This window comes from Lytechinus pictus, chromosome 1, assembly GCF_037042905.1.
Source record: "Lytechinus pictus isolate F3 Inbred chromosome 1, Lp3.0, whole genome shotgun sequence".
NCBI classification, from domain to species: Eukaryota; Metazoa; Echinodermata; class Echinoidea; order Temnopleuroida; family Toxopneustidae; genus Lytechinus; species Lytechinus pictus.
Window position 1 is genome coordinate 29877509 of NC_087245.1, and position 23082 is coordinate 29900590.

At 35.4% G+C, this 23082-nt stretch overlaps 1 protein-coding gene across 1 annotated transcript; it reads right to left on the reverse strand.

Annotated features, from left to right (window-relative positions):
* Positions 1-354: 354 nt before the first annotated feature.
* LOC129276638 (uncharacterized) lies at positions 355-18369 on the reverse strand. The gene is made up of 3 exons (XM_064100032.1): positions 18075-18369; positions 15330-15547; positions 355-5375 (listed from the first exon to the last, which is right to left on the reverse strand). Exons 2-3 carry the CDS (start codon positions 15487-15489, stop codon positions 5047-5049), a joined length of 489 nt encoding a protein of 162 aa, XP_063956102.1. The 5' UTR covers positions 15490-15547; positions 18075-18369; the 3' UTR covers positions 355-5046.
* Positions 18370-23082: the final 4713 nt, after the last annotated feature.

Below are 23082 nucleotides of genomic sequence, written 5' to 3' on the forward strand. Positions count from 1 at the left end.
AGAAAGATACAAAGTTGAGAGAAAGGAAGAAATGGCTAGAACTGGAGAGAAAACAGGAAAAATAAGAGAGGGGGAGGGGATGAGAAACAGGAGGAAAGGAAGAAAGTATGAGATGAATAGAAATGATGATTGAAAGAGGGAGAGATGGAAAAGGAGAGATTAAGTAAAACTTAAATTGGCTGGACAGACTGGAACTTGTCATCAAAATCAGAATCTTTATCATCAGCACAACCACCACCACCGTTATCGTTGTCTTTAAAATCTTTATCATCATCATCATCACTAATACCTCCATCACCATGATCATGATCATCATCCCCATAAAACAGAGAAATAATACAATGTGATCACAAGTTTTTGATCCTCAGCATATTTGAAAACTTTTATTCTCATTTCTTTGGCAGGAAAAGTGGTAAAATACAACAAAAAACAAAAGAACATGGAGAGAATGATAAAGTCTGGCATTGTATTGTCCACACAAATCAATGTTTGGATAAAAACACGCTGAAAAAAAATCTTAAAAATCAATGACCAAGATGATAGTCTAATGGATAATGGGAAAAAGTTCATGCATGAATTACTGGATGCATTTACACACTTCAAAATATATTCTCTGAAAAACATTTAATACATTTTATTTATTTTCAGGAAAAATGAAAAAAAAAATCCTATCTTGGACAGAATGTTCAACAGTACAATGGGGCATATTTAAAAAAAATAAGTTTCTTCATGCCCCCAAATCGAATGACCCTCTGGACTAAATACTGATATATGTAGACACTCTTACATATTGCTTTATTGTGGACTTGGGGTGAATTTCCATGTGTTAATTTGAATTTTTAATATAAATATATGAAGACTGGATAAAAAAAAATAACATTGAATGCAAGAAGGCGGCATCTTGCAGCACATGTTTTCTCACCCATAATCCCTAATACTTCATATGATAGTAATAGCTTATATTTCCTTCAATACATAAATGATGCATGGTGTATGAAAATATAAATTTGGGTAGGATCTTTAATATTCAAGGGGGAAACGATTATCATTAATTGAATAACTTTGTTCTCAAATTTTTGGTAAATCTAACCGCCCTTTCACACAGGAAAAAAAATTGTAATTTGACTGATGATTCCAGTGAAAAATAAGGCTAATGACAAATTTTTAGCACATGTGAAACCAAACTAGAATCATGAATGCTAATCACAATCATGAATTCAAATTCTACTACGGAGGTGAACTGAATTCCAGTTAAGGTTTCACTAAAATTACGGTACAAATTTTCCGTGTGAAAGGTCCGATGATTCTAAAGATGAATTGCAATCACCATTACAATGATGATTCAATATTCATGTGTGAAAAGGCCCTTTGTCGGTAACGACCAATATAGACAGATTTCATATTTACATAGCCTATATTAATCACAATGAAACATGCATCAAATGCACCTAAATATGACAACTATGTATCTAATCCTCCGAATATCAAACAGAAGTAGATAGCTCCCCCATATTTTTATACTGCCTCCTTTCATTTCAAAATGACTTTCACTTGTTATTTACATTTCTGAATATTTTATCTTTAATAGATACATGCAGTACATGAAAATTATTTCTCTTGATGAAATCATGAACATTTCCTGTACAATATACATCAATTACAATTAAATAGTGCAAATGTTTTATGTTGCTGATACACACATGTTATTTACTTATTTCTATGGGGGACAAATCCTAAATATTCCCTGAATATTTCCCTTGGGTCGGTTGTAAATATGGCTTAAATATGGCTACCATCTCAGTAGAAATATATAATTCTAATGTTAGTGTACTCGCGTTTAATGTTTTTACTGTATTTTTTTATATATTGTATATTTTAAGCTAAGAATAAGGAATACATTGTCGATTTTGTATTGCAAATAAAGAGTCAAAATTATATTTTGTTAATTCTATTTGTTAAGAGGGGAAAGGCAAGTCATAATTTTGATATGAGATTATTAGTAACTCTCAAGATAACAATACTGAATCAATTAATCACTGGCAGTATCATTGGTCAAAATCCCTGATCCGTGATTCTCTCGGAAGATAATACTATTATGTTATTCACATATAACAAAATTTATGTTAAAAAAGCTCTAAAACATGGTTAGTTTCAAATGAAAATATGAAAACTTGATCTCTGAGAATGATAAATGTCATGATAGGCACTATTAAAGGTCAAGTCCACCTCAGAAAAATGTTGATATAAATCAATAGAGAAAAATTAAACAAGCATAATGCTGAAAATTTCATCAAAATTGGATGTAAAATAAGGTTATGACAATTTAAAGTTCCACTTATGTCTTTACAAAATAGTTATATGCACAATTTAGTTGCATGCAAATGAGAAAATCAATGATGTCCCTCACTATTTCTTATGTTTTTGATTTTTTGAATTATACAATATTTCCATTTTTACAGATGTGACATTAAGGACCAACTTGACTGAACCATAACATATTAAACAATGGTAATTCCACATGTTCTGGCACAAATAAAACTTTGTTTCACAGGATGATGAGGAGAAAAATAGAATATTTCATATCATAAAATACAAAAGAAATAGTGAGTGATGTCATCAGTTCCCTTATTTTGCATACCGACCAGGATGTACATATTTTATAACTATTTTGTGAAATTAAGCGAAACTTAAAATGTTACAACTTTCTTATCCAATTTTGATGAAATTTTCAGTGTTATGCTTGTTAGATTTTTCTCTTTTAATTCTAATAAACTTTTTGTTGGGGTGGACTTGTCCTTTAGCATCTATAACATGAGGTACTACTCTAGTATACCCCAAAATAAAATAGATAAACTATTATAATGATTATGTCATCGGCTTTATGGTACAAAAGATATTACAATTGGGTTTCAACCCATGTATATTTTTCAAAAAATAGAATCATTTTACATCGTATATATATTTCACCTCACCTAGAACATTGAACGTTTTCAAATAAAACTCTAAAATATTGTGCAACAAGTATTTTATTCCATGATTTTCTCAACACAAGTCTTCTTATTGTTAAATGGTGATTCATTATTAAACAAAGTTCTCATAATTATATGTACAAAATACTGTTTTTATCCACAATTTGGATTTCTTGCATCTCCATATCAAAGATGATATATCTGGCTTTGAAATAAATAGACTCTATGAATTTGATTCACATCCAAATTTCTTTTTATAAAAATACTGATTAGCAATATAACTAGCTCTATTTCTTTAAGTAAAACTAGTACATGCAGGTGTTTCATAAAGCTGTTCATAAGTTAAGAGCGACTTCACGAACGACTGGTGATCCTTTCTTAAGCACTAAATCAATATCAATGGATGGTGTATATCATTCAACACAAGAAAGGATCACCAGTCAGTCGCTCGTAAATTACCAACATCTTTATGAATTGCCCATCCGGTTGCCAATTTGAAACCCCAATCCCATCAAAACAGAGATTTGGGTCAGCTTAAATGATCCTCTGGCTTGTCAAAACCTGTTCAACCCAAGTCTTTCACTCGGCCAAGATGGCAGGCCAAAGCTTTTTTGGAGCAGGCAAAAGCACCAGGCGTAACCACGAACACAGGCAAGCGTACAAGCTTTAGATTTGAGCTGGCTTCCTCGCCGGAACCAACACTGCCTGGCACAAATATTTAGACAACCTAAGTGGTTTCACATCAACATTTTGGCAAACCAGAAAGATATTTTAGGAAAGGGGCAGGGATGTGCTGCTGGAGGCCGGAATTTCTGAATCACGTACTGGAGGAAACCTCCCATAGACTTTTTACATGTGACTCGGCCTAAAGCTAGGGCCAAGGCCGGCAAAATGTGACCTTGAGACATGCCTCAACTACATCCCTAGAAAGAGGTACTTGCTTTCCAGGGCAATTGCTATAGATCACTTTAATATACCCACTATTTTTTTACTGAACACGGCCCCAAAACACCTTTTGCACCTTCAGAAAAGTTTCATTTGAACATAGTTTCACAAAATTGGTCTCTGAATATACAGTACTTCAGCAACATCTTGATAAATTAATGGTTCGCACAACCATGTGGAATGCAGAATGTTCAATCTTTGGATAACTACCCACATGATCTGTTTGATAATACATCAATATCACATCGCTTTTAAAAGAACTACAAACAAATACGAGCAATCTATTCACAATCACATGACATGTTTTCATATACATGCATATACAATTTCCAATTTTTTTACTCAATATCATAAAAGAGAAAAACTTTCTATAGAAAACAGAAAGATATTAGAAACATAATTTCCACAAGTCTTCTTTAGAGCCCATACTCTGACATCCTTTTTTCTTAATTTTTTATAGGAGAATGTGTAAATAAGATTACACACCTTATATATGTTTTAAATCTATGATAATAATAATAAAGTAATATTTTACCCCATTTTGTTGTTGTTCTGCAAAAAGACAGATCAGGAAGTAAGGCACTACAGTCCATGTTTATTCCAAGTTTAAAGAACTAAAATAATTGCAAAATCATCTGCTGAAGCTCTTATTTGTCCAAAAGCCAACTTGTGGTAGAGCATGCCCTCTACTGCCAACACTTTCTGTGAGGTAACTCAAATAATAGGGTCACTCAGATCGGGCAAAGAAAATCTTTGGGTGGTATATCTGCCACAAATAGTTCAAAAATCTATGGGGCCCTCATAGCAATCAATAGCACAATGATAGAAAAAGAATGTTACTGTTTAAAGTGAAAATCAACTCTATAACTGCCATTAAAAAACATATATTCACTATATTTTACACAGACAACACACACACACACACACAAATCAATGCCCCAATAGGGGTCTGCACTAAAGCACCATACAGTGCACAACATGGCATTTCTACAAGTATATCTTTAGCATATATGATATTGCAACAAAACACAGGTTCCTTTTCCAGTTTCACTCGGAGAAAGAGCTCTGTGGGTATGTTGGGTCGTGCCTGGCAGCGCGACGACGTCTTGGTTGGGTTTTATGTATGGTTAATCTACGTCATGGAGGTGATGGAGGAGGTGTGGTGTGACGCCTCCAGGCTCTGGGTGTGGCCGCTCGCTGACCCTCCGACCGATGTCTCCTGGTGATGCATGATGGGAGAAAGGTTGGAATGGGATGCATCTAATCCTGGGCTGGTAGGACTCATAGGAGGGGACGTCGCATCGCTCTCGTGGGACATGGAGCGATGGTGAAGGAGCTGGGAGAATTTGGAATGGGATGCCCCTTGGCGGGGGCTACCAGGAGCCCCTATCTCCCCTTCCTGGGGCATGGAGCGGGGGTGGATCAGCTGGTAGAGCTTGGCAAATGTGTTAACACCAGACTCTGTATAAAGAGAAAAAAAAGAAAGAAAGGGTAAACATCAACTTCAAAGAATAACTGTACACAGTACACTGCATTAAATGATTATAGGGTACATAATAACAATGAAGAGAAAAAGAATTGTGAAACACAGGAAAACTTGATGTAAAAAGAGAGCATCAAAACTAAGGAACAAAATATGAAACCAAACCTCTTGTAAAAAGATCAAAGGTGGAAACAAATGTAAGCAGAGGAGTTATAGAAAATAGAAGAAATATCAAAGTACAAGTAATAGAGAAGAAATAAGAAAGGGGAAAGAGAAAGAGAGAGTGATATAGGAGATCTATGTAGATAAAGTAGGATATTTTTTCTAATGCTAAATTAAAACCATGTAATGTAATTTCTCAATTTCATTACAATGAATTTAAGATTGAATTATTTCCATCAAATTCAATTTACAACATACTATACAAATCAATGCCAATAGCCATCTATCCGCACCCTGAACTTTGGATGCTATGGTTTCTATCCCTATTCCTTTAATGTGCATCACTTCAAAATTATCATGAATGCATTTTAATTTCAAAGCAGTTATGATGACATAAATCTTTGAAAACTGTTACCTTTGTAAATATTGCAACCCAAATTCATGCCTACAATGTACATGTATATGTTCAATGTTCTTGTTCACATCAAATGTCAGTTTCACATCAAATGTCAGTTTCACATAGATTATTAGTTACTGTCACTTTACCTGTTCACATTAGAAAATGTACACAAATACACAGACACTCTAATATCAAATAATGTATCTTAAATCTGGAAAATTGACAATATATTTTTGTAAAGATTATACACTACATGTATGCATATAGCCTGAAGAAAAATGTGTAATCTAGGTGTTGTAATTGAAGGATGGTTCATGCAGATATTGAGAAAATGTAAATAAAATTTTCCAAAAACTACCTATATCAAACATGTTAAATAATTTCAACAATTTTTTCTATCAATTCAACAATAAGAGAGCATTCTAAAAACTTCTTCACAGTATAAATTTGGTACAGGTTCAATAATGTAAATTTTAAAGTATTACTCTTTGTTCTTCGTTCTAATGATCAATCTTGCCAAACAATTGTATCAACTCTAATGTAACTTTATACTAATATCTATAGTCTTTATTTTAGAAAATCACTCTCACTTTTGTATCAGCCTTTTTCAATAATTGTTTTCACTTTTCTAATATACATGTACATGAACATGTACACCGTAGGCCAACTGAACACTAATCTTAAACATCAAAAGTTTTAGTGATATATCAAGACTGACCTTGAAATCATAGGGATATTAATATATACAGTGCGTCCCAGAAAAAACGAAACCGAGATTTAGCGATGATTTATCATAACTTAATCACAAATACAATAGACAAATGACCTACCAATGTAAAGCTTAGAATCTCCTCTTTCATCTGATATTACTTAAATTATTCCTCATTCACGCATGAGCGAGCAAAAACAATTTGAAGAAAGGATACCAAAAACTCATTTGGCGGGGGGTATCTGAATTTCAAAAAGAAAATCACATTTCTTAAAAGTTCAATATCTGCTCTTAAATTTGATACCTCAATTACAGAAAATGGTCAAGAAATAACAAAGTTCTGGTTATTTGAAATAAGGCTTGAATTTCCATAATTTCATTAAATAAACTGTTTTCACCAGTTTCCCACAGAAGCTATCGCATGGTTAACAAAAAACTTAATGCATGGCTGATCGTAAACAAAACGGAGTGTCGAGTGAGTTTGAACGCTAGCCTGTAAAACCGCTTAATTTTATGAAATTATTGAAATTCAAGCCTTTTTTCAAATAACCAGAACTTTGTTATTTCTTGACCATTTTCTGTAATTGAGGTATCAAATTAAAGAGCAGATATTGAACTTTTTAAAAATGTGGTTTTCATTTAGAAAGCCAGATACAACCCGCCAAATGACTTTTTGGTATCCCCTCTTCAAATTGTTTTTGCTCACTCAAGCGTGAAGGAGAAATAATCTAAGTAATATCAAATGAAAGAGGAGATTCTTAGCTTTCCATTGGTAGGTCATTTGTCTATTTTATTTGTGATTAAAATATGATAAATCATCGCTAAATCTCGGTTTCTTTTTTTCTGGGACGCACTGTATAGTGTATCTTAATGCTGAAATTCTACTTCATATTTCATACAGGGACCTAACTCCTTTTTAATTCACAATTTTATACATACTGTATAATGTTAGATTTTATATTGTATATTTCACACAACAAATGTTTCATGATAAGAAAGAATATATTCTTTTACTTTATAATCTTTCATTTTACCTGTCAACAAATTTAAATTGTGAAATCTAATCATCTTTTAAAGTCAGAAATTGAGGACTTTAAAAGTTATCCTCACATACAATGAAGTTTGTATAGTGTGAATGAAGCAAATACTACGTGCAGGGTTGCACACATATCTGACTCAATCAACTTCGTAATGGGATATTGCGCAAATATGCTAGACAGAGTTTGAATACTTCCATTTCATAACAAGCAAAACTTAACTTTTTCCATTTGGGACCTGGACTGAACAATAGAATGAGTCATATTTAGATTTCTATAATGGTGCCTAACTGCCCATTAATATGTCCATGATTAATAGATCAATGGTTTGATGATACTTAGATCTTGAAAAATCTGTTTCCAGCACAATCCATGTAATCATAAAATAAGGGCTTTGATGGGGTAGGATTTGGATTGGAACACAAAAGTACCACCTTTACTCTTAAAATGGTATTCTTTTCTTTTCCCGGCAGAAAGGACAAACTACTGTGACAGTTTTGCACAGATGCACAGATGCAAGAGAAAAAAAAATGATCTCACAAATTAGGTGGTTTCAAACCGCCTCGATCACAAGAATCCCCGTTAAATTACGAGAACATTTTTAGGCTAAAAAATACCCATTAATTATTCCTGCATTCAGACCGCCCCGAAACATACACTTCGGGATAAATTCCTGAAGTTAGGAGCATGCGCAGTATGGTCTAATAAGCAGGCAAGGCGCGAGATTCAAAACTACTAGCCCAGCAGCCACCCACGGCGCCGCACCCAACGACACGCTGGGCAAAAAGTTCCCGTAATTTGCTTTCACATCGCCAAAATACCTGCGACCTTGGAAAAATCCCCGCGAAAGTTCTCGTAATTTCGCCAAGTACCTACTATTTAGCGGGTATTTTCTTTCGGGGAAATTACGCGTAGTTTGCTTTCACATTACCAAAATACCTGGTATTTTCTGATCGGGGTAAATTTCCCGATCAGAGAATACCTGGAACGGACGAACTTCGAGGCGGTCTGAAACCACCTATTGTGTAACCATATCCTTTTCAGGGGGAAAAAATCACATGGCGGCTGAAGGCGATTTGACCCCTGCAAAGCTCAGAACAAAAAAAATGAGCCCTGGAAATCCCCATTCATACATGTAGCAACGCTAAAGCTTAACCAATGTTGCAGATTTAGGCAGTAAGTTGTGCATTTTTTTAGCCTGATCCTTTCCCCACACTTTTGTTATCTACAGAATCAAGCTAATTACTTGTTTGATTTTTAGAAAAATCATTCATCAATTTTGTTGTAATTCATTTATAAACCTAAAGTTTACAATTATAAACAAATTACAGGTGCAGTATGTATGCCAACACAGTCTAAAGATAGTACAAGTATATATCACAACATTTCCTGTTACCGTTCTTTGCTTTTACAGTTTCATATTGTTTCGCTTCATTCAATGCAGGCTAGGATGCATTAGTGCATGTACAGTGTAAAAAAAAAGGCTTAATAGAGCGAACCGGCTGAAATAATATGCATTGTGGTATAAAGTGGTGAAGTCAACAAATCAGAAAATATTTCATACATATGCATTCAATTCTATTAAATTTGCAAATTGAATTATTGGAGAATGTAATTTGATGGTGTACAGACTGTCTCTTTTGTAATTTGGTCATGCATACTGGAGTTTCTAACACTCGTACTTTTCAATTCGATAGGCCAGAATTAATGAAAACAGGGTGAGATGCCGTACCTATATCACAACATACTGTTCACCAGCAGCACAATCCATTTTGTAATTTTGTCATGCGTAAATTATTTTCCCCATCTGATTGTACTTTTCAATTTCATAGATGCCTTAATATCTCAGATACAGTATATTGAACCTACATTAAGATGGTGCAATTGGAAATTTTGCCACACTCTTCCCCCAAACAGATATGGACTTTGTTTATGAGCCAAATTGAAGGATTTCAATTGCAAAAGGTATTACATGCATACTTTTACAATAAAGGTGGTTTCAGACCGCCTCGAAGTTCGTCAGTTCCAGGTATTCTCTGATCGGGAAATTTACCCCGATCAGAAAATACCAGGTATTTTGGTAATGTGAAAGCAAACTACGCGTAAAAATGGCAAAATTACGAGAACTTTCGCGGGGATTTTTCCAAGGTCACAGGTATTTTGGCAATGTGAAAGCAATTTACGGGAACTTTTAGCCCAGCGTGTCGTTGGGCGCGGGCGCCGTGGGTGGCTGCTGGGCTAGTGGTTTTGAATCTCGCGCCTTGCCTGCTTATTAGACCATACTGCGCATGCTCCTAACTTCAGGAATTTATCCCGAAGGGTATGTTTTGGGGCGGTGTGAATGCAGGAATAATTAATGGGTATTTTTTAGCCTAAAAATGTTCTCGTAATTTAACGGGGATTCTTGTGGTCGAGGCGGTTTGAAACCACCTTAAGAGAATAGTTTAAAAGAAAGACGGGTGAGATGGCGTATTTGCTGGTGTTTATTATTAAGTAATTCTTATTTGGCATGCATCTCTCCCGGAGGGGGGCTAGTCAAATATATTGCTGTACGCACGCGTGACAAAAAAAAACACGTTTAAAGGGGTGTTTTTTTTCAGTTTTGGACGCGGGCCACGTGGCACTCGTTAAGGGTATAAAAAACACAAATTTTTAAAAAAAGGGGTAGTTTTGAAAGACTGGTCAATGGTCAATCGCAGGGTCAAACGTATTAAAGGTATGTTTTTTTCCAAAGCTTTTTATTAAAGATTAGCCTATCGTGTTTAGGGCATGTTTTTTTTCCCTCAAGCTTTTTCCCCGGGTTCATATTCTGGCGACAACTTGTTTAGGGGGTTATTTTGCACACAGAGAAAAACTCGTTAAGGGGGTGTTTGGAAATAATTTGGCCAGGCGTGTGTACAGCAATACATTTTACTGTTCTCCCCCCTCCCCCCCCCCTGGGGGCATCTCTGATAAAATATCAGAAATATATAATGGTATACTTTCAAACTTGAAGTTTGAACTTTTAACAACAAATCTATTAAAGACTGAATTACTCAATTTCAAATTCATGCAAAGTAGGCACATGTGTGTAAAACCTTAAATTGGAACCAAGCTCCTCATTTGATATAACATCACTATACTGCAGTCGGCATGGTCATTTTATCACATGCAATCTATTCCCCAGTCCCTGACTAATGGCACTTTTTGATGAGCACAATTTGATAAGCAACATATGTTCTATTGGTATATCTGGAGAGTGGAGGGTATGCAGTAGTACTTTTTCGCATCAGCTGACCTTTCCAGCACAGAATTCAATTGTATTCTAGATTGATGTACGCTGTGCTCAAAATAATCTAATAAAGATTAAAGTATGCCATGAAATACTGCTTGACAAAATACGTAACAGCCTACAAACATGGCAGTTTGCCAATTAGGTGGGGGGGGGGGGGGCTTTGTACATGAACAGTATGCGGGGGGATGTGCTTCGTTGATCACTATAGGGCTGTCTGCACCAGTTTCCAAATTAGCGCGCTATTTCTGATCTGGCAAATTATTCCGATCTGAACAATCTCAAGATTTGTCATGGAGACGCAATTATCGCGCTAGTTTGCAGGATTAATCTCGAGATTGCAATCCCAAGTTAACATGGGATTAGTTGCAAAATAGCGCGCTATTTTACAAATTATCCCGCTAATTTGCAGGTGCAGACGCACTCGGGATTATTTATTCACGGCGTCAGACCATAATGCCTCGCTCGAGCAGGAATCGCTCTTCTTGCGATGGTGGAGACGGGGTTTCTTGAATCTCGAATTTAATCGCGAAGAGGGCCGATCGTGCTAAAATCTCGAGATTGAGCAAATTGGTCTGGTGAAAGCCTGTAGCATCGCCTAATTTCCCCACAACATGCCCCGTTCTGAAGATGCCATCAGGAGTAATTATTTATACTATTATAATTTCAATTGGCCAGGGCATAGAATTGCACATCGATATAAAATAGCTGCAATCCATAGGGCCTACAATGTACATGCATAGGCCTCGCTACAAAAATACAAATACATGGCTGAGAATGGGCTGCAAATATGTGTCCTTCAATCAGTCGCAGATCCAGTAGGATTAGACAATATAATCATAAAGGCCGACTTTTGTGCAAAAACAATTTGGGCCCTGAAATGGCATATTGTGGTCAACCCGGCTAGATCCGCCATGTCCTTCAATGTTCATTGAAAGTCAGTATTTCTCAGGTGCTAGTAGCATACATGTTTTATGGTAAACCCAAGGAGGTAAAAAAATGGTATTAAGAGGCTATAATAATAATAATAATAGCATTTATCAGGCGCCGATTATCTAGTTGCCTACATGTATTTAATGGTGCACTATATATATACTACCCTGGCTGTAGTTCCTGCTGCCAAAGGCGGTTGGTGCATTCAAGGAATGATCCTGCCTGGTACCCATTCACCTCACCTGGGTTGCGAGCAGCACAGTAAAGGTAAATTTCTTGCTGAAGGAAAACGCCCCATGGTTGGGATTCTAACCCACCTCCCTCTGATTGAAAGACGAGAATCGAAACCACTAGACCACAACGCCCCCACATTAAAACTTTTACTATTGTAAGAACAAACGGAGAAGTGGGAGTGAGACACCTCCCTGGTACAAACATGGGTATGAAAATCAAATTCAAATGTCTTTTTTTATTAAAAAATGTACATTTTATTGCACAATAGAATGATGCTTGAGCAGTCTGTTCAGGTGCACAAAGGTGATTGTATTCGGATAATGCCCCAAAAGTGTTTGATACACACGGAAAACTGTTCATTGTATTGGGACAATGCACAAAGTGGTTGTATTGGGAATCTTTTTGGGACAATGCAAAAAAATCCAAGATTCTGTGGTGAAATTATGAACCCTGTGGAGTTTAGTAGGCCTACAGCTGTTGTCTATTGCTAATCTGATCACAAGTCTGCCAAGTCTCTAACTCATATTTCGAGGTAATCATCCCACTATTGGGGTCATGACTTTGACTTCAGGGTGATTCACGCAAAATGCATGCAGAAGAAGCATGCTTTGCCGCTAAAGTTAAAAATCATGCTTTCCCTTTTCATGTTACAGAATTGAGGTCTAGTACATTACAAGTAGGCTATGGACATATGGTCAATGACTAGGCCAGTTCTTTTATATTTCTGCTCAAATCAATTGTAGGAAGCTGTTGAAAATTTGAACCAAATGAGAGATCATTGCAAAACACCATCTTTTTTTCATAAGCCTGTCTACATTCCAAAGGCATTTTCATTGCCCATTTTGAAAATGAAGAAAATCAATGCAAATGAGAGAGTCAACAATATCCATTTCTGAAAATTTGATAACTATTAGTAATTTTTTGATAGAAGCATGATAAATTATAATAATGGACATCACAAATATTAAGGGTGAAGTAAAACCATGACTTACGTCAAAAGGAGGTACATATGGGCAATACCAAGCAAAAGCAGACATTTTCCAAAATTGGCTCTACTGTGTATTTCAAATCTAGAACAACATTTCTGATTAAAACTCATATAAAGGAAATTCATAAAGTGGTATCATAATCAGCCTCAATCAAATTCATGAAAAATATTCCTTGAAATGTTTAATAGGATAAATGCCAGCCAATGTCAATTCAGTGCCAATGATTATTGGTAAATTGAACAATCTTCAGTGTGGATGCAAGAAGTGCTTATATTTAAAAAAAAATGCTATCATATTCACAGGAAAACTGAAAGCACCGGTTTGACCAAAAAGAAAAAAAAACTCAGTAACAAAAATCATAGAGCAGGCAATCAAACCATGAGGATAGTGCAAACATGGCTCCTACTACTAGCAGCTCGAGTTCATGGCATTTTTAATACATCATGGATTTCTGAAAGCCATTCAGATAAAAATCAATGCATGCAAGCAGCGAGGGCTGATTGAGTCAATTCGTCAACAGAGTGAAAAACCCACATTCATCAACTATGACCTTCAATAATGTATTATGAAAAAAAAACCCAGATCTATTCATGCACACTACCACTGTAATAATGTATGTTACCAAGGCAAGCCCGCCATGCAGAAAAAACTGCACAAATATTGTTTTTGAAATGCTTGGATTCATTTCATCATGATATTTCATGTGTGACATACAGGGTCTGATAATTATGCATTTTCTAATATTTCTATGAACAATCTGAATACAAACATCCCTGTCTCCAGCATGTAAATACATATAGGCCTACACCCATTCAAGAAAAGGGCTACCAGTATTTTGTTTGATTAAAAAAACACCTACATTTGTTACATCAAACAAGGAAATAAGTCACAACACTGAACAGCTGTGGTTTCTGTACATTTGGTAGCTAAATTTTAGTAAGATTTTACAATGTGCTTGCTAATTTTTTTTGATAATTTACTTTCCTTGCAGGGTGCTACATAACTTTTTAGAAGCGCTTGCCCGGATGGGCAAGTAAATTTTGAAAAAGTTGGAATATAATTGCCCACAAATCTATTTCACTTGCCCGAAAAAATCCTTGATAAAAAAGTTTTACCTCTACAAAAGAAAGTTTTGCGGTTTTATAAAACCATTGACCTTTTTCTCTCTCTTGTTAATATTGCATTTCTTTTTCCAAAGTGATTTTCTCTTGCCTGCCATGACCAAAATTATGGTCAATATCATATCGACCCTAATTTTGGTCATTCTACAGAGAATTTTGCTATCTACTGTGTGAATTTTGCTTGCCCAATTCGGGCAAGTAGTTTTGGCCTTTACTTCAAAACACTTGCCCGACTCTAACTTTTACGTGCACCTGGCAATCGGGCAAGTGCTTAGGTACATGTAGCACCCTGCCTTGGTTCATAATTGACTGTACATTACAACCAGAGCAGTTGAAATAAGAAGGGGAACTCTGAAAAGTACTACATTTATATGTATTTTCAAGACAATACATTTTTGTTGTAATTGGGCATATAGTGAAATACCAGTTTCTGTCTTTCTGATGTTAATTAGTCTGCAGATTGTATGGATGACGTGACATACCTGCACTCACTTCCCTCTTCCCAAATAAACTTTCAAACTTAACATACATGTAATAAAGGGGTGCAACCAGGGTTGTAATAAAAAACGTTTTTTATTAAAAAAAACCAAATAAAACGTTTTTTATTCTTTTAAAACGTTTTAAAACGTTATTTTTGTAAAAAAAACCGGGTGTTTTAAAACATGTTTTAAAACACACCGTTTAAAACGTGCCAACCCTGGGTGCAACATAAAATAAATAGAATAATAATAATAATGATGATGATGATAATAATAATGATAATATAAAAATATGCAACATTTCTACATGTATTGCAATATTACAATGTTTCTAAGAGCTGCATATCACCCAGCTTTACATGGTGCATGGCTACTCTGATAGGTGCTCACCATTCAAAGAATTTCTTCCTAAAAATACCCATTGGCAACACCTGGGTAAAGAGTGGCAAATGTAGATAAATGCCTTGCCAGAGGATGCGAGTGCTGCAGTGGGATTTGAACCCCAGACCTTGTGATTCAAAGTCTGGAGACTTTATATCCACTGAGATACAGTCCCTCTTACATGTACATGTATAATTACACAGCGAAGCCATATACCTGTTTTTCTTGGGCTAGCCGGAGGTGTGCAGTCTGGAGATCCTATCGGAGACCCAGCAATACCGATGGGCTCTGACCGCAACGAAGCCAATTTCTGATGACGCTGTACCTCACGACACCTCTGTGCTGCTAAGATTGTACCCGTGGGAATTGTAGCCATCTTTCCGTCTTAATCAATGTCCGACCGATACTGAGCAAGTCTAGTCCGATGATACTGCCTGTGTATGGAGAGGAATGAATGAGAAATGAAGATGGTTGAGTCAAGGCAACTCAGCTGAGTAGGTTATCTAATACTGCAGATCTAGCTTCGATTCAGGCTCAAGATATTATAGGTGGAAGTCTACAGTCATACAGATTGTAATGTAAAGTATGAAATCAAATCCAGCTTCACTTTCAACCAATCAGAATCATTAATTCCTTCCTGCAATTTATACATTCCAAAATTTCAATTTCCTGTATTGACATTCATCTCCAAATAATTCAAACATTTTCTCTCACATTTGATGAATTTGCAGCACATCATTGAAAGATTCCTTTGCACCCAGCTCTTATAAACCATTTTGCAAACGCAGGCTCTTTATTTCAGTTTACAAGTTCAGAAATGCCACGTTTTTCTCATGAATTACATTAGGCTGCTATGAAGACTGAGATAATTATATTATTCTACTGTATATTGACCTAGAGAATGCCAATGTTGACCATCCACTAGCTTGTTGCTATCATTTGGCATCCAAGCTACAGATATATCTAATTAAACATGATCATCTCAATAGTATGTTGCCCTCGAACCCAAGTTACATGTACATGTAGTCACCAATTTTTTTTTTTTTTTGGGGGGGGCTTTCTTTTTTCTTTTCCTTCCTCTGTGAACTCCCCATGAATTTGCACCTTTAATGTGCAACATTGCGAATTCCAAGTTTATTAATCAGGCCAATTATTGATAGTACCTGATTGATGTTATGCATCATTGGCATACAGATTGAGGAGCTGGGGAAATAGACCCCCCCTCAAAAAATTTCAGGACCAAGAAAAAAAAGGAGAAAAAAGAAAAAGGAGAGAAATATGATTATAATTTTCTAATTATATAAATAATGTCACAAAATTAGATATTTGTGATAAAAAGGCTTTTTTTTTGCTCACTCGCAGCTAGTTTCATTGTTGAAGTTATACCCCCATACGTCAGCCATGTCTGGCCCATCAAAGTCTTTGGCTCAGAAAAGAGAGAGAGAGAGAGGGTGGTTCAAGACATATCCACAATTACCAAAACTGCCCTCGCAAGTTTTTCACCAAAAATATTCTGGGAAAATTCTAAAACAGAAAATAGTAATACACATGTATGCACGTTTATATGTGTAAGAACTTTACATGTAGCTTCACAAACTCGAGAATAACAGACTATTAAACTCACAACAATTTTTTTTTCCATCTGGTACTTTGAAAAGTTACAAAAACATTGATTGATTGAAGCAATAGAAAGACTTGCATGTCAAAATCTGTGTGAAAAAAAAAGTGCATGCTTGATAGAATCTTCAACAACTCTAATGTGTCTTCCTTTCTCAACTCAGGATTAAGGAGGATAATCCTAATTTTCTCCTTTTTTGTAAATCCTTCATCCTTCACTTGGTACAATACATTGTTCCAATGATGCATTACCTAGGTCCATGGCATAAATGACCAGGTTGTTCAATGAACAAATAAAAATCACAAATAAACAAATTTAATTTGTGCAGTACAGTTTCATCAGAGTTATTCTGAGTTTTCTGACAAAGGCAAAAACATACCATTTTATTTTTTTTATTATTTTTTTTGGGGGGCTAAATTTTACAACTTAATGTCTTAGTCTACAATAAGCTTTAAAATTGCAATAAATTGGGATTTTCTAGAGCTCTTGCTTTTATAATAGTTTCTGGGGCTACTTTTAGCATTTCAGGGGCTAAATCGCCCCGAGCCCCCAAGTAAATTTTTTCTCAGCCCTGACAGAGAGATGAAAAATAATAACAGACTTGAAAAAAAAATGGAGCAAGATCATCCAAGACAAAGTTATGAGAATTTCAATTTGGCAAAATAAGCGTCATTCATTTTCAACATGAAAGTTGATCAGGGATGACAAGCCAGTGGTTCAGAGGACTTCACAACGGCCGCTGGAGATGAGAACAGGTCTATATCAAGCAGTTTATCATTTTCAGTCCTGTATTCATATACATGTATCTTAGCGATTAATCGTATGCTTTATTTTTAATAGCAATTGATAGTACATTGTTGCAATCTATCGACAAAATATATTCTGCAATCATTGCTAATCTTTGCAGGCTCCTGGTCAATTAAAAATTTATTCCATATTTTCAAATACCGTACATGTATTTAACAGCATAAAATGTACACTGTATCAACAAGGCTATCAAGTCACACAAAATCTGTCAAAAAGCCAAAATAAATTCATGTCTATGCAGGTGTACACGTACTTACATAGTATGTATGCAAGTATTAAACATATATTGTAATTTGGAAATCACACAAAAATCAGAATTGTGAATTTGGTGCCAAAGATTTGTCATCATTTTGAAATTACAGTCATTTTTTTTCTCGTTTATCCAGATACTGTACAAGATACCGGTACAATCAGCAATCAATTTCCTAGGGATGACACAAATGACAGAACCAAAAGATCTGCAATGCAATTTCTCTGAATAAACTTACAGAATCCAAAAAACACTGAAAAATATGTTAACATTTTTAGTTTTTTACCTGTGACCTTCCAATTGAACTCTACTTTCCAAAATTTTGACGGCACTTGAATCTTCACAGAGGACGTTAGTTGTCCATGTGACCCGCATGAACCGGCCGGCCTTGTGTACATCGGGGTACAGAGAACTGCTTAGAACTGCGGGGGAACAGGGTTTTATGTAATTCTCCGCCACTGATCAATAATCAAGATTGAGAAACCAGCCCAAGGAGTTTGCACAAAGGACACTTCCCCCTACAGGATTGCAGTCACAATAGAGATCGATACTCTGAAACAGAATGGACCGCCACAGGAGACAATGGGAGTTCTTTTCACGAGTTGGTGACAGACAAAAGAGTAGTGACAGTGTCCCAAACAAAACTCGGTTGTAATTTTTCATTGCATAACCTTGTGTTCTCGAACGCTCTTGCTCCCCCATTCAGTCAATGCATGACCCACTTCTGTAGTTCATGAATCCTCACCCCAATAAGCTAGCTCTATTTTTTTTTTAATTCATTCTGATCTTGAACAGAATGCAGGTCTAGGCTCTCGAGTCTCGAGATAGAGCATAATTAAGAATTTGGCCTACTTTTGATGGTATCCTGACAAGTAAACCCATATATATAACCCTTACCCTCTTGAAGAGAAGTTGTCAAGGGCATAATTTATCCCCCAAGTAAAATTTGGGTTTTGTATTGTCCAAAGATACTGTACAAAAATAACAGAATTACGAGAATGCTACATGGAAATCCATGAAAATTGCATTTAAGATATATTTTTGTTCCTCAAAAGGAAGAGAAACTTTTTTAAATAACATTTTTATAACATTAAATTTTATCCAAAATGTGATGTATTGTAAAATAACAAAATATGATATTTACATCACGTAAAACTTACATTTTTACAAAATTAAAAATGAATGAAAAGAGGTCAAGTTTTAGTGACTTCATAGACCTTCAGAGTAAAAGATGCAAATCGGAAAACAGTAACGGCTGTAAAATCAATAATGGAAGTATTTTGAAGGCTGATGATCTAGTTAAGTTTGGTATATTGTACACAATCCTCAAAACAGTTACCGGTACAAGAAATGATCATTACTTGTAGGGTGCATATTAATCACATAAAGAGAGTCCCTATGGGCTATTCCATGGTTACCCACGTTACATTTGGAGACACCTTGACTCATACTTGGAGCTGTAACTCCATTATTATTGATAGGAACTAAACATCTCTTTATCACAACATAGTATGCAGTCTGACTATCCTTTGTATAAAAACAAAACTTGGGAAATTTCATTATGCTCCTGGCAAATCTTTGAAATGTGTCGGTTACTCATGTTACATGATTTGGACATGCATAAAAAGAAAAGTGGACATAAGTGAAAAGTGTCCTCAGACAAGGCTTTTATGAAAGTTGATTATATCCATTTCAAAGAAGTATATTAGGGAGACAAATTTGTATATAATTAAAAAAATAAAGAACACATGGTTTTTACTAGGGGTGCAGATAAAGTGGTTACTCACGTTACGGTTCAGATGGGCCATATGTACAAAGACACATTGAGCTCATGTCCACCAACCTATGGAATTGCCCCTATGGCCTACATGTATGCACTTAAGATACAGAGTAAGTAAACAAAAACATACACCCCAAAAATTGTCAACTATACAAAATATGCCCTGAAAGAGTATCTTCTAAAAAATAATTTGTTACCATTTTTATAATGGTTATTTTACACTTGGATATAATCAGGAGATAAAATTGCTGTGCCAGAGTAAGGTATGACTGCAGTCAACAGTTTTAAAATAAGTACATGTAGCAAGAAAAACCATTGCAAGCTACTTTTTAAAATGAAATAAACATGATAATCCTTTCCTAAAAAACTTTGTAGAATCAATTAATATCAATAAAATCGGAAAGGTATTTCACAATAAAGCGAAACTCATTAGAGGATTATGACTTCATGGACATTTGGATGAATTTGTTGCAGTCACTATACGTTTGCACAAATCAGGACTCGCTGTATATAAAAGCTATACCCGATTGTTTCCAGAGAGAATCATCTTTCTACACTGTAATGAAATATAAATGATAAAGTTTGCGTACAATTTTAGCTAGCTCTTGACTGGTAATTTTCTATTCAATTATGAATTGCGTTTACTCCTTCTTCTTTTGGGTTGATCTGCCTCCTTCAAGACTGAAGATTCTTGCAGATATGGTTGACGCAGTGTGTGTGTGAGTAGCTGGGTTAAGGTGCAGTGTGCGTATTTACAAGGTGTAAATATACATGTAAATAGTATTGATGATTTAGCTTCTGCCTTCTGTCAAGCTCTCGGGGGGGGGGGGGGGGGGAGGGGGGCCACTTCCATTGACGAGTGGATACCATGTGCGACCATGGGGTCTCCAAAAGCACCCTAAACATATTATTTTCCATGTTCTGAAAATGCACCCCTTAATAAGTATTGGTGTGTGGAAATCTACCCTGCCCTTTACTGCGGCAGCCCGAACACGTACTGTGTTCGGGCTGCGTTGTGATTCACCCCGGCTCACCAGATCAAACCAGATGAGCATCGGGAATCAATCAAAAATACATAAAATTGCACAAAACTGTTACAAAGGAATCAATACATACTTACAACTTGAGGCGCAATATGGGCGCCCCTCAAAACTTCGAAATAATTCCCCAAAACGAAGCAAAAACGTCGGAAAATTTTGCCGGTGTGCATTAAAAGTCGTTTGTACAGGAAGCAATGGAGGATCGATATAGCCTTTTGACGAGGCAACGAGATAAATTGATTTTTATCTTCGTGCTAGCAGAAAACAAAAACAAAAGATAAATAATAGCCTAATCCTTATAAAAACAAAAAATAAAATAATAATCGATTATAATACGTTTATAATACGCTCTTCCTATTAATTTCACCCTGTTTATTCACTGAGGATCCTATAGAAATATACTAGAAGTCTTTGACAAAAGGCTATCGTATGAGGCATGCGAGAAAGGGTAATATGAATATTCATAAGTCTAACTTAGTGGCGTAATTTCTTTTTCGATGGTTTGGCTGCGTGGCAGCCAGTGAATAAATCACTATTTTAACGGCCTTTTGTTTTTATTCGATTAGCTTCTTTTCATGTAATTTTTTTCTTCATTCTTTTCTCGTGTTCTAATATTATTTCTTAGTTCTCCCTCGTGATTTCTTTTCACTTTCTTTATTTTTTATCCCCTTTTCCGTTTTGTTTTTATTATTTTCATATTTTGTTCATCTACTTTTCGTTTCGTAGTTGATTTTCTTTTCCTTTCTTTACTGTTTCATTCTTTTCTTTTTTACTTTTGCTCTTTTTTCTTCGTTTCTTGTCTTTTCTTTTCCCTTTCGTTTTCTTTTTTATTCTTTTTTCTTTACTTTTCTACCTATTGTCTCTATATTTAAATTAGTTTCTTTATCATCTTTTTTTTTTCGAGAGAGATTATGCACGTGGTGTCGCACATTTTTTTTTAATATGCATAATTGAAAACAATTGATACACCTTGTGAGTAAAAAGATAATTTGATAGCCTATTTTATGTGGTTTGTATTGACGCTTGAAATGATGAAGCCTATTCTTTGCAAATAATTTATTTCCTTGTATTATATTAAGAAGTACTAGTAATTTGATATCATTTCATGTTTGTATTTGAGTATTATTCTATTGTTGTAAATTGTTGTAAATTGTTGTACAAAATAATTATTCAGCCTTTGGCTGCGAGGTATGTTTTTAACAAACCATTATTGAATTGATTTTAGCCATATATATGGCTGCTATTTTTTCAAGCATTCAGCTTACGGTAGCCGCCGGTCTCTGCATTTGAATTCATTTGTTATTGTTTACATGAATTATGTCTATATCTTCTTATAACCATAGGCGGCGGAAGTGGGGGCGGGGGGAGTATCCCCCCTAAATTTTAGGTGGGGTTACGAATCCCCCTAAATTTTTTGTTGATAACCTTTTTTTTTTTTGCTTCAATTTTTTTTGCTTGTCATTTTTTTTTGCTTTTCAAAAAAATGTGGAGCCCCCTAAAATTGTTGGCTTCCACCGCCAACTACATTGTCACCGTTGTAATTTGATCATTATGTATGTTTGATTTTAAATAATTGTTATAAATTTGCAATTTTGAATAAATGCAGAAATACCTGCTTTAAAAAGAAAGAGAAATGCTCGCATATATGACGTCACAAATAAATAAAAATAAAACTCTATTATTATTTAACGAGATATATAATCCTGTACCCCCCCCCTGTTATCAAGTCAATATACACCAAACATATTTCCTCGCACTTCGGGTTATTATTGTTTTATTTAGTGACACATGCTTCTTTTTCATGACCACTTTAAGTGATTTCCCCATGTTATGGTCTTAATATAAAACAGTTCCTATCCGTGATTTTCATTATTGGATTGTTGAGATCTGTCTACTCTCCATGAAGTCCTAAAATCAGTCCTTAAAATGTCCCCTTTTCTGATCTGAATATAAAAAATTTTCAGCTCGCGCTTTTCGCTCGCCACATTTGGTCAGTGAAATACGTATGGTCTTAATGAATTCCTACAAACAAGCCTGAGAATGCCCCATTTCAGGTCTGAATTATCTAAATTTTGAGCTCGCGCTTCGTGCTCATAATATTTGATTAGTGAGATGCATATGATAATCATGATTACAATGACTACAAAAAGTGTTTCATGTGTTCAGATGTAATTATAACAAAATCAGCAAGCACTTGGCACTCGCATTAGATGACTATGATGAGATTTATACTCATCATAGATTCCTAAAATATAGTCTTTAAAATCTCCCTCTTTTAGGTCTGAATATAACAAATTTTCCGCTCAGTAGCGTTGTCCTTAAAATGTCTTTATTAGGTCAGTATACCTGCGCGCACACTAATTGACTAAACAAAAATTGCTGGTGACCCCCCCCCCCCCCAATGCCGTGACCCACGGTACGCCACTGAGTGTGACATCAATTCCCATTGTTTGTATGTTTACAAGCATTTTTCA

Excerpts from the sequence above, each read along its gene's own strand:
- LOC129276638 (XM_064100032.1), bottom strand. The coding sequence starts at position 15,489 with ATGGCTACAATTCCCACGGGTACAATCTTAGCAGCACAGAGGTGTCGT. Across the intron at positions 5,376-15,329 it reads GGCTAGCCCAAGAAAAACAG|AGTCTGGTGTTAACACATTT; the intron begins GTATATGGCTTC and ends CTCTTTATACAG.